This window comes from Neomonachus schauinslandi, chromosome 8, assembly GCF_002201575.2.
Source record: "Neomonachus schauinslandi chromosome 8, ASM220157v2, whole genome shotgun sequence".
Lineage (NCBI taxonomy): Eukaryota > Metazoa > Chordata > Mammalia > Carnivora > Phocidae > Neomonachus > Neomonachus schauinslandi.
The window spans coordinates 8,930,607-8,946,841 of NC_058410.1; the positions used below are offsets into that span (position 1 = coordinate 8,930,607).

General features: G+C 38.8%; 1 protein-coding gene across 1 annotated transcript in view; it reads left to right on the forward strand.

Moving 5' to 3' along the window:
- The first annotated feature begins 7,763 nt into the window (after positions 1–7,763).
- RSPH3 (radial spoke head 3) overlaps positions 7,764–16,235 on the forward strand; it is a 41,384-nt gene continuing 32,912 nt past the window's right edge. The window contains exon 1 of the mRNA XM_021693224.1: positions 7,764–7,864. Coding sequence (XP_021548899.1) covers positions 7,764–7,864 — 101 coding nt within the window. The remainder of the gene's footprint in view (positions 7,865–16,235) is intronic.

The following is a 16,235-nucleotide window of genomic DNA, read 5'->3' on the forward strand; positions in this document are numbered from 1 at the left end:
ATGGAATGTATGACGACTAATTGGAGTTAGTATGGGAATGCAAGTCTAACTCGATGTGAAATTTATTAACATGATTCATCATTTTGGTAAGTTACAGGGAAAATATAACCAGTTCCATAGATACTGAAAAATCACCTATCACAATTTAATCTCCAGTACTGAATTTTTAAAAGATTCTTAATGAAAGAGAAACTGATGAGCATGATTTTTTTTTTTTTTTAAGATGTCAGTCTTTGACCAAAAGGCTGCATGGGCTTATTGAGGAAACACTAGGAACTCCTGTTGAAGCCAGAAAAAGGTCAGGTTGGTACTATTTCCATTAACTATCACTGTTCTGGAGGTACTATCTAAAGCTATGGGGCGCCTGGGTGGCACAGTTGGTGGGGGCAGCCGACTCTTGGCTTCGGCTTAGGACGTGATCTCAAGGTGTTGAGATCGAGCCCCAGGTCAAGCCCTGGGCTCAGCACGGAGTCTGAATGAAAATTCTCTCTCCTTCTCCCTCTGCCCCTCACCCCCGTGCTAGCTCTCTCTCTCTCAAAAATAAATAAATCTTTAAAAATAAAATAAAGCAACCAGATGAAAAAGAAACCGGAGGAATAAATATTGTAAACGAGGAGACAAGGCTTTCCTATTTGTAGATTATATGATTATTTGGAAAATCAAGAGAATCAATTAAAAACAAAAACCCCTAGAAATAAGAAAATACATTAAGCTAGCAAGCTGTGAAATTAATATACAGAAACCAAAAGTCTCCATACGTACTAATGGAAAATATAGTGAAAGAAAAGGCTCCATGCACATTGGCAACAAAGGGATAAAATACCTAGGAAGAAACATAACAAAACCAATTTGACAAAAATCTTTAACTGTTCTTGCAGGACAAAGGAGTAGAATGGAACAAAAATAGAACTGACTATATTTTTAGAGAGTAAGATTCAAAATCATCAAGTTTTCCTAAGTTAACTTATAAACTTAATATGATCACGAAAAAATATGCAACAGGAAGGATTTTTGTTGTTTGTCGTTTTTTGTTGCTGTTGTTAATTACTGAAAACCACATTTAAAGAATCAGTAAATGCTGAGAGGAAAGAGCTCTCTGAAAAGAAGGATCTGCGAGGGAAAGCCAGCCCTGCTTGATTTTCAGCTATGCTTAGTATGTGCACAGATGGGTCCTGGCACATGAACAATCAGCAAACCAACCAGACAGAATAGAAAGCCCAAGGATAGAGGCAGGTGCATACAGGACTTTAGCACGTAAAGATGGCATTTCAAAGCAGTGGGGAATATACAGATAATTTAATAAATGATGTTGGTATAAATTGGTGGCCATCTGGGAAAAACGGGGAACATTATCTCATAATAAGTGCCAGGATAAATTCTAGACGGCTCAAAGATTTAAATGTGGGAAGTCAAAGAACCAGACTTCTAGGAGAAATAAGGGAAAATTCATATCATCTCAGAGTGGGAAAGGCATTTATAACATGACTTAAAGTTCTGATGGCATGAAAGAAAATGACAAGTTAATGTCAAAATCAAAAACACCTGCAGGAAATAAAACACCATAAACAAGAAACAAATGACAAACTTGGGGAAATGTTTGCATCTCGTGTAACAGGAAAAGGGCTAATTTCCATAACATATACACTACCTGTAAATTGATAAGGGAAAGTGCAGAACAATTTTAAAATGTGCAAAGGGTATGAACAGTCAAAACAGAAAAAGAAAAACAAATGGCCTTTACACATTTGAAAAATGCTCACACTCACTCGTTTTTTTAAAGGCAAACTAAAACTACACTAAAACACCATTTCTCCCATCTATAGGCAAAAATGAAAAGTTTAATACCACAGTGTGTTGGCAAGGCTGTGGGGAAACTGTTGATTCATTTGTTTCTGTTGGAAGTAGAAATCGATATGTCCCCTAAGTAGGACAGTTTGGCAGTATCTATTAAAATTACAAATGCGGGGCACCTGGGTGGCTCAGTCGTTAAGCGTCTGCCTTCGGCTCGGGTCATGATTCCAGGTCCTGGGATCAAGCCCCGCATCAGGCTCCCTGCTCGGCGGGAAGCCTGCTTCTCCCTCTCCCACTCCCCCTGCTTGTGTTCCCTCTCTTGCTGTGTCTCTCTGTCAAATAAATAAATAAAATCTTTAAAATAAAATAAAATAAAATAAAATTACAAATGCATAAAAAATAATAAATAAATAAATAAAATCACAAATGCATAAATCATTTTCCTACTTCTCCCTCTAGGAATGTACTTCACAAATAAGTTTTCATGCATACAGTGTAATGAGGATATTTGCTTTGTTTATAACCTGGAAATGACATAAATGTATATCATCAGGGAATAATTAAATTATGGTTAATTATGATATGTCCATGCAGCTATAAAAATTTCTATGCAGCTGTAAAAAAAGAAATGAGCAAGCTCTTCAGCTATTGATACAAAAAGATGTCCAAGATATATTAAGTAGAAAAAGGCAACATGTAGGCCAATGTATATTGTCATTTATCTTAAAAAAAAAGAAATTAATTTTAATAGTTTAATGTGTGGGGGATGGGGAATGGGAAGTGGGATGATGGGGCCAAGAATAAGTAGAAGACATTTCAATGATCCATTTCTATACTTTTAGTGTTTGAACTATGTAACTATGAATATTATCTTCAAATATTAAATATAAAACAATGAAAACTAACATTAAATGTTTATTATATGCCAAGCACATTGAAATGACCTGAGAAATACCTGTCTGGGGTTGGTGTTTCCACATCTGACTAGAACTGGGAAGTGTGTCAAAGATTTTGGAAGGCCTTGAGTGTTCTCCAAACTAAGATTCCAAGGACAACAGTGGGCGCCACCAAGGCTTCTAAGAATATGTATTTAAGGGGATTACATAGGATGGTTTGGAGGAAGGACAATGTGAGGCAGGACAGCTGGTTCTGAGGTTAGTACCCAAACATTAGGGAACAATTACGTTTGGACAATAGGAAATCAGGCAGAGTAGCTGCCGTGGGAATACAGAAGGTCTAAGCGCCCAGACAGTGAAGAATAGACAGGACGTGACCAGTGGAGAGGGCAGGCTGGGCTCTCCAGGAGGACGAACAGGATGAATGCGGGTGGGAAGGAACAGGGCAGGTGCAGGGAAGAGCGAAGACCTACTCCTGTGTGTTTGGCCAGGGGTGAGAGGGTGCAGGCTCCACAGACAGGAGGCCAGGGTTAAAATCTTGAAACTACATCATCTCTTTGTGCCTGTATTTTCCCATCTGCAAAATGGGGATAATGGTACTACCTACTCTGTAGGCTGACAGGGCTAAATAAGATCATATGCATAAAGTACTTTACAGTACCCAAAGCACAGCTGGTGTTCAATAAATGCTAGTTTTCTCTGGAACGTCAAATTTAGATTATTTCCCATGAACTCATTTGTTACACTATTTGTTTCCCATAAATTCAAATAAAGTATGCTATAAAAATTCAGATTCACAGAGGACATTTTTCAATTTCTCAAAGTGATTTTTTGCTATTTGAACACAGGAGCTTTTCAGAAATGTAACCTATCCAGTTCAAGCCCTTCATGGACACAGTTCTGTATTGGAAATCATGAAAGATGACCTGATTTCACTTCAGTTTGATAACAAAGGCCGGTGAACGCATATTTAAGTAAGTGCTCCTCCCTTGGATTATCTTTCATTTTTTTTCTTACAGTGGAATCTGCACACTAACATCAAATATAATGTGACAACAGTTTAGTACCTCAGTAATTTCAAGATGATAAAATGTCCTCTTAGAGAAAAAATATCAAATTTCAATGAACCTATTATTAAGCCCAAGAGAAGCATAGAGAAAACACATGTAAAATATATAGGATATTAAAATATTAAAAATAAGCTGGAAAGAAATTTGGCAAATTTACATATTAATTCTAAAAAGCATTAACTCAACACATTCTTTGCATTTCCTGATTCTAATTCTTTACGTACTTTCAATCCATCTAATTCTTTATGTTCTTTTAATTACGTACTTTGGAATCCATGAAATAGGTTCCAAGGAGCACTCACTCATCAAGTGACAGGTGGAGATGTGTCCAGAGTTCTTTATTCACATCCTTTAACGGTACATAGTATAAGTCACCCGGACTTTGTTTCCATATATGTCTGTATCATTCAAAGTGACTCTGTCATGATTAGGGAAGAGAAAGAAAAATAAGGAAGCTATTTTAAAAGATGAAAAATGTTCAAGTTAACAGCAAGGCGTAGTCTTCAGTCCCGTGGGGAAATGTGTTGACATCCCTGGTTGGGACAAGACTAAGGGTCTGGATTATAGCAGATCCATTCTTAGGACACTTGTTCCCCTTCTTTCTTCTTCCTTCCTTCAATTCTGCATTCTATGCTCAGCCCCGTGATCTAATTGAAGGGAAAACAGTCTGGGTTGAGAACTAAAGTCTGATCCCAGCTACACTTACTACTTTAGTAAGTACCCAAGCATCTTTCAATCTTGGCCATTGGGATAATAAATTGTTATTCTTCCATAGGTGTATCTTTAAGTCAATTTCATTAAGATACAATTTACATGCAATAAGATATATCCATTAAAAATGTACACTTTAATTTTGCCTTATATATAAACTCATGAAAACATCACTGTCAAAATAAAGAACACATTGTTGATAATACTTGGTATTGTCAGATTTTTTTGGTTTAATTCATCCTAGTGGGTATGTAGTATTATCTCACTGTGGTTTTAATTTGCATCTTCCATTGGCTGGTGATGTTGAGCATCTTTTCATGTGTCTACTAGTCATTTGTGAAATATCCAATCCTATGCCCATTTTTTTAAAATATGGGTTGTCTTTCTTTTAAAAATTGAGTTCTGAGGGGCGCCTGGGTGGCTCAGTCGTTAAGCAGGGTCCTGGGATCGAGCGCCGCATGGGGCTCCCTGTTCTGCGGGAAGCCTGTTTCTCCCTCTCCCACTCCCCCTGCTTGTGTCCCCCTCTCGCTGTCTCTCTCTGTCAAATAAATAAATAAATAAATAAATCTTAAAAAAAAAAAAAGAATTGAGTTCTAAGAGTACTTTACGTATTCTACAGATATAAACCCTTTGACAGACACATTTTGCAAATATTTTCTCCCAATCAATGGCCTGTCTTTTGGTTTTGTTTTCTTACCTATGTCTTTGGGGAAGTAAATGTTTTTTTATTTTAATGAAGTGCATTCTAATATGTCTTTCCTTTGTGTTTTCATCTTCTGTTTAACAAATCTTTTCCTCACCCAGTGTCACAAAATTTTTTTTCCTGTTTTCTGATAGAAGTTTTATAATAAAGTTTGAGATTTTACATTTCGGTTTATGACCCATTACAAGTTAATTACTGTGTGTGATATAAGGTAAGAGTCAATGCATTTTTTTCCCCATATTGAAAGACCATGTTTTTATTGGCATGTAACAGTATATTAGTTTCAGGTATATAACATAACAATTCATTATTTGTATGTATTGTGAAATGATCTCCACAATTCTATCAACATCCATCACCATAGTCACAAAATTTTTTTGTTATGAGAAATTTTAAGATCTATACTCTTATTAACTTTCAAATAAAGACTTTCCTTTTCCCATTGAATTGCCTTGTGCCTTTATTTAAAAATCAATTGATTAGAGGTGCTGGGTGGCTCAGTCGGTTAAGCGGCTGCCTTTGGCTTGGGTCATGATCTCAGAGTCCTGGGATCAAGTCCCACATCAGGCTCCTTGCTCAGCAGGGAGCCTGCTTCTCCCTCTACCACTCCGCCTGCTTGTTCTCTCTCTCTCCCTCCCTCCCTGACAAATAAATAAAATCTTTAAAAATATCAATTGATTAGACATGTGTAGAGATATTTTTGGACTCTGATGTTTTGTTGATTTATCAATATACCTATCCTTTTGTTTATAGTACAGTCTTGAATACTGGAACTTTATAGTAAGTCCTGCAACTTTGTTCTTCTTTTTAAAAATTATTTGGGCAATTCAAAGTCCTTTGCATCCATATAAATTTTAAAATCAGTTTGTAAACTTCTAGGGATTTTTATCGGGATTAAATTAAATATATAGATCAATTTAGGAAAAATTTACATCTTAAAATTGAGTCTTCCAATCCATGAAGATAATATATCTTTCCACTCATTTAAGTCTTAAAATATCTCTCAGCCATGCCCTGTGGTTTTCAGTGTATATCTGTTTACATTTATTTCTAAATAATCTGATTTGGGGACCTATTATAAACAGAACTGTTTTTCCATTACATTTCACAATTTTTTTTCCTGTTAGAAGATAATAATAGAATTGAGTTTATAAATTTTAGCTTTATACACTATGGCTTTGCATATTCACTTATTACTTCTAGTTGTTTTGTAGATCTTCAGGGTTTCCTATGTAAACAATCATGTTAGTTGCTATTTAAGAAAAACCCAGTCCTCCTCCTGTGTGTCTCTTTTACTCTTACACCACTACCACCCTCACAATACTTCCAACACCAGATGAGGGCTTTCCCCAAAACAAGCAATTCTTTGTGATAGCAGCGGGGTTTCCAACATTTTAACTCAATTCTGACACTGTCTACCCGGAGATAGCATCAGATCCTGCAGGTTAAGGGCTCAGTCCCACAAAACTGCCCCCTATTTCAAGATACCAACTGCAAATACTAGTATGTCCCCAGATTGCCCACAATTCTGCCTGACTTAGCTACAAATCATGGTTTCCATGACCTCTTCCCCCTTTGGATTCTACTGATTTGCTGGAGTGGCTCACGCAACTCAGGAAAACACTTACTTATGTTAACAGGTTTATTGAAGGATATGATAAGGGATACAGATGAACAGAAAGATGAAGAGGCACATAAGGTGAGGTCGGGAGGATGCCAAGTACAGAAACTGTTGGGCTGGGTTACCATCCCCGTATGTAGATGTGTTCACCAACCTGGAAGCTCTCTGAATCCCATGCTTTGGGAATTTTTATGGAGGTTTCCTCACATAGGTTTGATCAATCATTAACTCTATTTCTAGTCCTCCTCCCTTCACAAGAGAATGGGGATGGGGTTGGGTATGGCTGAAAATTTCAAGCTTCTAATCATAGCTTGGTCCTTCCTGTGATCAGTCCTTATCAAGGAGCCCAGCCAGAGTCAACTCATTAGAACAAAAAATATTCCTATTACTCAGGAAATTACAAGGGTTTCAAGAGCCCTGTGTCAGGAACCAGGTTCAAAGACCAAATATTAGAACAAAAGATGTTCCTAGTTCTAATACCACTTAGGAAATTGCACGGATTTTAGAAGCTCTGTGCCAAGAACTGGGGACAGAGACCAATATATATTTTTTCATATTATTTCACACTGAAAATGAGTACAATTTTGCTTCCTCCTTTCCAATCTTTATCATTATATTTCTTTTTCTTCCTCTGTTGCAATGGCTAGGACCTCCAATTCAATGTTGAGTAAAAGTGACAAAATTGAGCACATTGCCTTGTTCTTGATTCCAGTAGAAAATAATTTAATATTTTAACATGAACATACGATATTAGCTGGAGGTTTTTCATAGATGCTCTTTATAAGTTGAATAAGTACCTTATATTCTTTGTTTGGTGAGAATTTTTCATGTGAATGGATGTTGAGTTTTGTCATATGTTTTCCTCTATGTATTAAAATTATCCTATGGTTTTCTCCTTCATTCTATTAATATGGCAAAACATCGATTTTCTAAGGTTAAGACAACTTTGAGAGAGGAGTGACATCAGCAAGATGGTGGAACAGGAGTTTTCAGCACTCGTACCCTCACAGAAATACTACTTAGAAAAACACTCCATGCACAAAAATACCTTTACAAAGGCTAAGGACTCCAGGTAAGGGATCACAGCACCTGGATGGAGCACAGGAATAAGAAAAGATACACTGAAGTAGGTATGAAAGACAGCTTCACATTACTCCTGTCACCATTCCCCCAAGACCCAGCAGCCACCTTGGAGAAAGACAAAAGAGAGTTGCAAAGTGTTCACTTGTCTTCTATCTTCTTAAAAAAAAAAAGGTGACATCATCAGGACTGAAGTTTTCTTTATAGGAAGGTTGTTTTTTTTTAAAGATTTTATTTATTTATCTGAGAGAGAGAATGAGATAGAGAGAGAGCACGAGAGGGGGGAGGGTCAGAGGGAGAAGCAGACTCCCCGCCGAGCAGGGAGCCCGATGCGGGACTCCATCCTGGGACTCCAGGATCAGGACATGAGCCGAAGGCAGTCGCTTAACCAACTGAGCCACCCAGGTGCCCAATGAAACTTTATTTATTATTTTTTTAATAAAGATTTTATTTATTATTTGACAGAGAGAGAATGAGAGAGAGAGAGCACATGAGAGTGGGGAGGGTCAGAGGAAGAAGCAGACTCCCCGCCGAGCAGGGAGCCCGATGCGGGACTCGATCCCGGGACTCCAGGATCACGACATGAGCCAAAGGCAGTCGCTTAACCAACTGAGCCACCCAGGTGCCCAATGAAACTTTATTATTTTTTTAATAAAGATTTTATTTATTATTTGACAGAGAGAGAATGAGAGAGAGAGAGCACATGAGAGTGGGGAGGGTCAGAGGGAGAAGCAGACTCCCCGCCGAGCAGGGAGCCCGATGTGGGACTCGATCCCGGGACTCCAGGATCACGACCTGAGCCAAAGGCAGTCGCTTAACCAACTGAGCCACCCAGGCGCCCAATGAAACTTTATTTATTATTTTTTTAATAAAGATTTTATTTATTATTTGACAGAGAGAGAATGAGAGAGAGAGAGAGAGCACGAGAGGGGGGAGGGTCAGAGGGAGAAGCAGACTCCCCGCCGAGCAGGGAGCCCGATGCAGGACTTGATCCCGGGACTCCAGGATCATGACCTGAGCCGAAGGCAGTCGCTTAACCAACTGAGCCACCCAGGCGCCCTATAGGAAGGTTTTTAATAGTTACAGAGTTACTGTGGTTTAATGGCTATAGAGCTATTCAAATTTTCTGTTCCATCTTGGGTCAATTTGGTAAGTTGTATTTTTCAAAATATTCAATTCATCAAAATTATTGTTTGCTGGAATCAAGTTGCTCATAATCAATTTGTTTTTATTATCCTTTTAATATATGTAGGATATATGTAGGATTTGTAGTGATAACACTTCTTTCAATCATGATATTGGTAACTCGTGTTCTCTCTATATATCCCTTTTTTCATCAATCTAAGTCAGGGTTTATCAGTTAGGCTGAACTTCCCGACAAACAAGCTTCCAGTTCTGTTAATTTCCTCTACCAGTTAATCTGTTCCATTTAATTTATTTCTTCTCTGATCTTCTTTTTTTCCTTCCAATTTGTTTGATTTGCTTTGCTCTTCTTTCCTGGGCCTCTTTTTTTTTTTTTTAAGATTTACTTATTTATTTTGAGGAGGGAGGGGCAGAGGGAGAGAATCTTGAAGCTAAAACTTGGAAATACCAAGATGCCCTTGAGTGAATAAATAAACTGTGGAATATTATTAGGACTAAAAAAAATGAACTATGAAAAACTGAAATGGCATGGAGGAACTTTACATGTATATTGCTAAGTGAAAGAAGCCAACCTGAAAAGACTACATACTGTATGACTCCCAACTATATGACCTTCTGGAAAACATAAAACTATGGAGAGAGTGAAGGGATCAGTGATTGCCAGGGGTTGGGGGTTGGAACTGGGGTAGAATGAATACACAAAGCACAGAGAATTTCTAGGGCAGTGAAAATACTCTGTTTGATACTTAATGATGGATACATGTCATTATACATTTGTCCAAATTCATAGAATGTACAACAGCAAGAGTGAACCATAATGTAAACTATAGACTTTGGGTGATGTGTCAATGTAGGATGATCAATTGTAACAAATGTACCATTCTGATTGGGGATACTGATAATGGGGAGGCTGTGTGTTGGGGGGCAGAGGATATGTGCAAATCTCTGGCCCCCTCTATTTTGCTGTGAACCTTAAACTGCTCTAAAAAATAATGTCTAGGGGCACTTGGGTGGCTCAGTCGTTAGGCGTCTGCCTTCGGCTCAGGTCATGATCCCAGGGTCCTGGGATCGAGCCCCGCATCGGGCTCCCTGCTCCGCGGGAAGCCTGCTTCTCCCTCTCCCACTCCCCCTGCTTGTGTTCCCTCTCTTGCTGTTTCTCTCTGTCAAATAAAATAAAATCTTTAAAAAAATAAAATAAAAAATAAAAAATAATGTCTAAATAAAAATAATTAATTTTAAAAATCAGTTAGGTGAAGATAATTGATCTACAGATCACCTATGTCTTTATTGACATTTTGTCTAGTTATTGTATCAGTTGCTCTTTAAGAGATGTTTAAGTTTCCCACTGTGATCATACCATTACATCAATTTTTGTTTCTTTTATTTAGAGTCTGTTTTAGATGCATACACATTTATGATTGTTATACCATCCTAATAGGGGTTTTCTTTCATTATGTAATGTTTCTATTTGTTTTTGGTAATACTCTGTTTGGAAGTCTATTTTATCTGATATTAATATAGCCACTTCAATCTTCTTAATTTTTTTTTGCATGATATGTCTTTTTCCATCCATTTTATTTTCAACTTTTTTGTGTCTTTATGTGTGTTTTTTGTTTGTTTTTCAAGCCCCAATGCGGGGCTTGAACTCATGACCCTGAGCTCAAGACCTGAGCTGAGATCAAGAGTTGGATGCTTAACCAACTGAGCCACCCAGGAGCCCCTGTCTTTACATTTTTTTTTATTTAATATGTTATATTTTTCAGTTCTAAAATGTTTACTTTATACATTTCCAATTTCTCTCATGAGATTTCCTGTCTTCTCATTTATTAGGAGCATTCTTTTTTACCCCACTGAACATAATTATAATAGCTGCTTTAAAATTCTTGTCTTCTCTCTTGAAAATAGGTCACATTTTCCTGTTTCTTCATATTTTGAATAGTTTGGGATTGTATCCTGGACATTGTGAATGTTATATCATCAAAACTGACTTCTGTGGTATTGATGGATTGATTCCATCGCTGAAATTTCTTTTCAACAGGCAATTGACTTGGTTAGATTCTCAAACTGCAAAGTTTGCCTCACCTGTGGTGGGTAGCAATTAAATCTCAGTTCACTACTCTAAACCTTAGCTGCAAGGAGCTTTGAGTCTGCCTTGTGCATGTGTAGTGTGTGGGTCAGCTAGAGACTTGGACAGACTTCAAATACAGATTCTAGGTCACTCCTTCTCTGGGTGATCCCTCACTCTCTCCTGGTTGTGCTCCAACCTCTGATTTGTCAGGCCAGAAACATGACAAGCTTTCTATTGGAATTTTAGCCACCCACACAATCTTTGCAACCATGACCTGTTCTCTGGCCAAAGCTGAATACCAGGAAACTCTCCTCCCCCAAGTTTCAACTCCCCCGTCTGCTTTTGTTCACTCCCCAGAGCCCTTGGGTAGTTGTTGTTTGTAGTTTGTCTAGAGTTTATAGTTGCAGTTTCCGAAACTGTCGGTCTGGTAGGAGCCTGCTCCCCTGTGACACTGGGTACATTTCTTCTTCAACACTGAATATGCATTACCTAGTGAAAAGCTCTCCACATAACATGGACTGGTGTCCCTGGTCCCCACTAGACTTATTAAAAGGATAAAATGTCATCAGAACTTGGAGAATTCTTTTGGCACGTTAAATGTACTGTCAAGTAAAAAGAGGCATTTAGACATATGTAGAAATTGACCAGTTTCCAAAGATGTAAATATGGCTCAAACAAATGTTAAGAAAAATATATTGAAGTTTTAAGGAACCAGAAACACGGGTGTGGGGAGATGCTCACTTTAGGGTGATGCGGAGGCCATCTGGTCATTTCATTCATGACCTTATTTATTTTTATCCATGAATCTGTAGCAAAAAAGTGATAAGGTTTTCGCTGTGGTTGGAAATGAGAAAAAGTGTGGCTTGGTTTCTGGCAAATTTGTAGGTGGTATGACACTTGAGTTGTATATACTTAGTTCCTAAGAAAAATTGTATATGGCAAGACTTTGATGTCTAAATCTAAAGCTTAAAAAGACAACAAACATCCACAGGCCTCAGAGTACACTGAGATGCATGCTATTTAAATTCATTCCTTTCAGGATATTTAATTTATAAAGAAAGTTCAATAACTCCTTTAAAGACAGGAATTGTCAATCCAACAAACATTATGGCAGATCCAAGCAGCAAAACAATCTGTAAAATTCATCCCTTCTCAAATTGCTAAACTGGAGTTGCTAAATCTAGCACTTCTTGCCTAAGAATTTTCACAGGTGTTCATTTGCATGTGTAAGATTCCTCTTGTTACATAAGCTTTTAAACAAGTAGAGTGGGATTTCAAGTCTAATTTGTGAACACTGGTGTCTGACTATTCATTCCAATAGCAGAGATAGTAATTGTTCTACATTTCCAGCCATTGCCAGGGATTAAAGAGTTAGAAAACTGAAAGGCAAAATTTAAACTCCAATCTACTGGCCCCAGCTCATATCAAATTCCTAGACTTAAAAAAATGTCTTCTTCCTTAATATCCTTGCCTCAACTGTCTTCCCCATCCAATTTATACAGCATGCGATGATTGGAAGCCTCATCTTCCAAATCCCACCTCACTGTGTTTACCAAAACCTTCAAATCCCACCCTCTTGCCTGACTCGCTAGAGGATGTCTATTTGCTCATAGCGTCCCTTCCATAGTCACTGTCATTACTCCTGGATGGGGCCCCCTCAGAGCCTTGCCACGGAAGCATGGCAGGCTAGGCTCTCCATCATCTGACTCTGCTTATTTTCCCAGCCCACTGCTCTGGGTGCCCCCTGCACCACCTGCCCTGGCCCTGCGTGCAGCTCCCACATACATGCAAAGCATGCAAAGCCACACCTGTGCCTTTGTTCATTCCAATTCCTCTACCTGGACTATCTGCACAGTCCACACTCCCCTGCCTACCCTGCCATGAAGACACCTTATCTCTTCCACCAAGCCCTTCATGGAGCCCACCTCCTCTCCAATGTAAAACTGACCCTTCCTCTTCTGTATCCCACAATTTAATGTCCTTATTTTTTCACGGCTCTCTCTCCCCTAGTAGAGTCTAACTTGTTTGAGGGCAAACATGGATCATATTTCTCTTTGTATTCCCCAGTCCTAAAAATCATCCTCACGTATGCTAAATGTTTGTTACATGTTACATGCTGTTACCAATGTTAAATGTAGCTCATGAAAGAACAGATACATCAACATGTACTCTTTAATTCAACCAGGAAAACAGGACAGTGGTTCCCTACACATAATTCACCTGCTTACATCTCAGCTTTACACAAAACTTCCTCTGAAGTAGAATTTCCCCAAACTACAACCACTCATCTTTCTGCCACTTCATTCGATATTCATCAACTTCAAAGGCTCTGTGACTCAACCCTTTCGCTTTGATCCTTCTTTCCTACTATATTCTAGATTCCCAAACCCCTTGGCGGGGGGTGGGGGAGGAAGATATTGAAGGCATTATCTTTCTTTTACTTCAAACATTTACTGCGCTCCTTCTTTGTACCAGGTGCTATAACTAAATGGGGATGGGGGTATCTCATCTAATTCTCACAACAACCTTGTGAGGTGAATACTAATATTCATGTTTTTACAGATGAGAAAATGAAGTAACTTTCCCAAGGCCACATCAGTAATGAGAGAAAAAGGCAGCACTTGAACATGGATCGACCATTTTCTGAAGACACATTCCTTTTCTCCATCCCAGCATGGGACCTGAGGAACAAATATTCTAGGCTGGATACTGGCTTTCCGTCCTTCCTATAATACATCTATTATGTTTCACAGACTTGAAATATTTTTAAAGCCACAGAGTAGTTCCCATCAAAATGGGTAAAGCTTATCTTTGACAAGAGATAAAAGCAAAGAAGCTCCCAGCTTTGAGTTAAAACCACATGTATGCAAAGGTAATTGTATTACTCAAGACCAGTTTTCCTTGGTCTTTAGCACAGTGGGTGCAGAAGGAGGGCAATGGAGGGGCTTCCCCAAGGAAGCACCAGAGACTCATGGGCCTTTTCACAATCTGCCAAAGGCACTTCAAAAAGTGTCATTCAGGTCTCAGACCCTTTGACAAAAACAACTCTTATTTTTACGAATAGGAAGAGTTAGGGGTTTTTTTTATATCCTCTTACAAGAAATTTCCATTCGTTGGCTTTTAATTTTACTTTTCATTCAAAAGCACAGCATGTTTTTATATTGAAAACTTCCTAGGAAGCAGAGAGCCATTTCTCACACTCTGAGTCACCGTTTTGCTCTGATGAGGTAAACAGCATGCATCCTGAAACCCTTGCTAGAGAGAGCCACTGAAACCTTTTAGATGAAAAGGAAATGATCGGTAAACGCTTCGATTCTGAGTTCTTCTGTAGCAAATGGAAAAGCGGAGAAGGGGCAATCCTAAATGTTAGCATCAGGTTCAAAGAACAACTCTGCAGAAGAGTAAGAACTGATCTGGAAACAGGCTCTTTCAAGTCAGACCCGGGTTTTGAGGGGGCCTGCCACTCATACAACTTTGGAGACCCCCTGTAAGAAAAAGAATGCAAACTCACAAATACAAATTTAAGAATGAACACAAATATTTACATAGAATGAGGAACAAAATCATAAATCATAAATTTAATGGGAGTGACCTTAGATAAATTATAAATTTAATGAAGCTGTGGTTTATCTAACAACAAGCAAAATCCACCCCCTCAAAATTATGTAATATTTTTATTAACAACCTCCTGACACATTTCAGTAATGCTTCTTTTTCTACAATTTTTGGCTATGTACCCTTTTTAATCACTTCTTCCTGTAAATATTTTGTATGATTTTCTGTAGAGAGAATAAAAGTTAATCCTGGAGAGTTTTTGTGGGTTTTTTTAGCTTGATTAAAACTTGGGATTCTCTTCAACATTAATAGCTTAAAATAAATTTCAGCTTCTCAACTCATTATTAATATAAAGTTTTAAGATTGTCAAATTTGGAGAAATCCCTATCAAGTTTCTTTTTGTTTTTGAGATTTTATTTATTTATTTGACAGAGAGAGAGAGAGAGACAGTGAGAGAGGGAACACAAGGAGGGGGAGTGGGGAGAAGCAGGCTTCCTGCTGAGCAGGGAGCCTGAAGTGGGGCTCGATCCCAGGACCCCGGGATCACAACCCGAGCCTAAGGCAGATGCCTAATGACTGAGCCACCCAGGCACCCCTCAAGTTTCATATAGAAGCTGTAAAGTCTGGGAAGTTTTCCCACAGACTACCTACTGGCTCCATATATTTCAAATCTTGTTTCTCCTCCACTACCCACATACTTTCTGTACGAGGCTCTGTAAAAAGCATTCGTGTATGTGTTCTTGTACAGAAAGCTGAGTGAGTAGGCATCGTAGCCAGTGGGAGTATCTCTGGAAGCCCTTCGTACCCCAGGACAGTTATCAATAGCTTACCTATTCAGGGAACTAACTGCCAACCACATACATAAATCTCACAGAACCCAAATTAAAAGTATCCATAAGTCAACTGTCCCTGAGCCCAATCCCAAAATCCCCATGGCCACTCCAAAGGGGGTGGGTGAGGGGGACACAGAGGTCCGAGTGGAAAGAGACAGGAGTCGTAACTGATTATAGTTAAAATATATTTTGCAAATTTTATAAACCATATCATCATGTGAATCCATTTTTGACCTTGACCCTTTCCAAAGCCTTAGGAGGGACCTGGGGAAGTGACAGGCCCTTACTTAGCTCAAGCTGCCTTTACTTCCCAATAAAAGCCACCTCTGGGCTCCCTAGCGTTTTCGGCCCTCAGAATGCCACTACCAATCAGTGAAAAACACATGCATGAGCTCTTCAAGAACTCATCTCCATAATCACAGTCGTGGAGAGTGGAGACAGAGTGCTGTCTTGTCAGCACAGACATCCGGCACCAGGTTAGGTGGTTTCGCATATACACGTTCATTTATTTCTCACAGCGACACTGAGGAGCACTACCCCCACGTTCAGACTGGGAAACAGGCTCAGAGTCACGAAGGAGCAGAGCAGGACCCAGGGCAAAATCCCAGAAGCCCTGACTCTATGTTCAAAGGCTGCTTCCTACAGCCTTTTTTCCCACAGAATAGAAAACATTTAAGTATAGAGATGAAGAAGGAATAAAAAAAAAAGTTACCTATAGCCCCACCACCTAGACACAACCTTAATAAGATTTTGGTATATTTTCA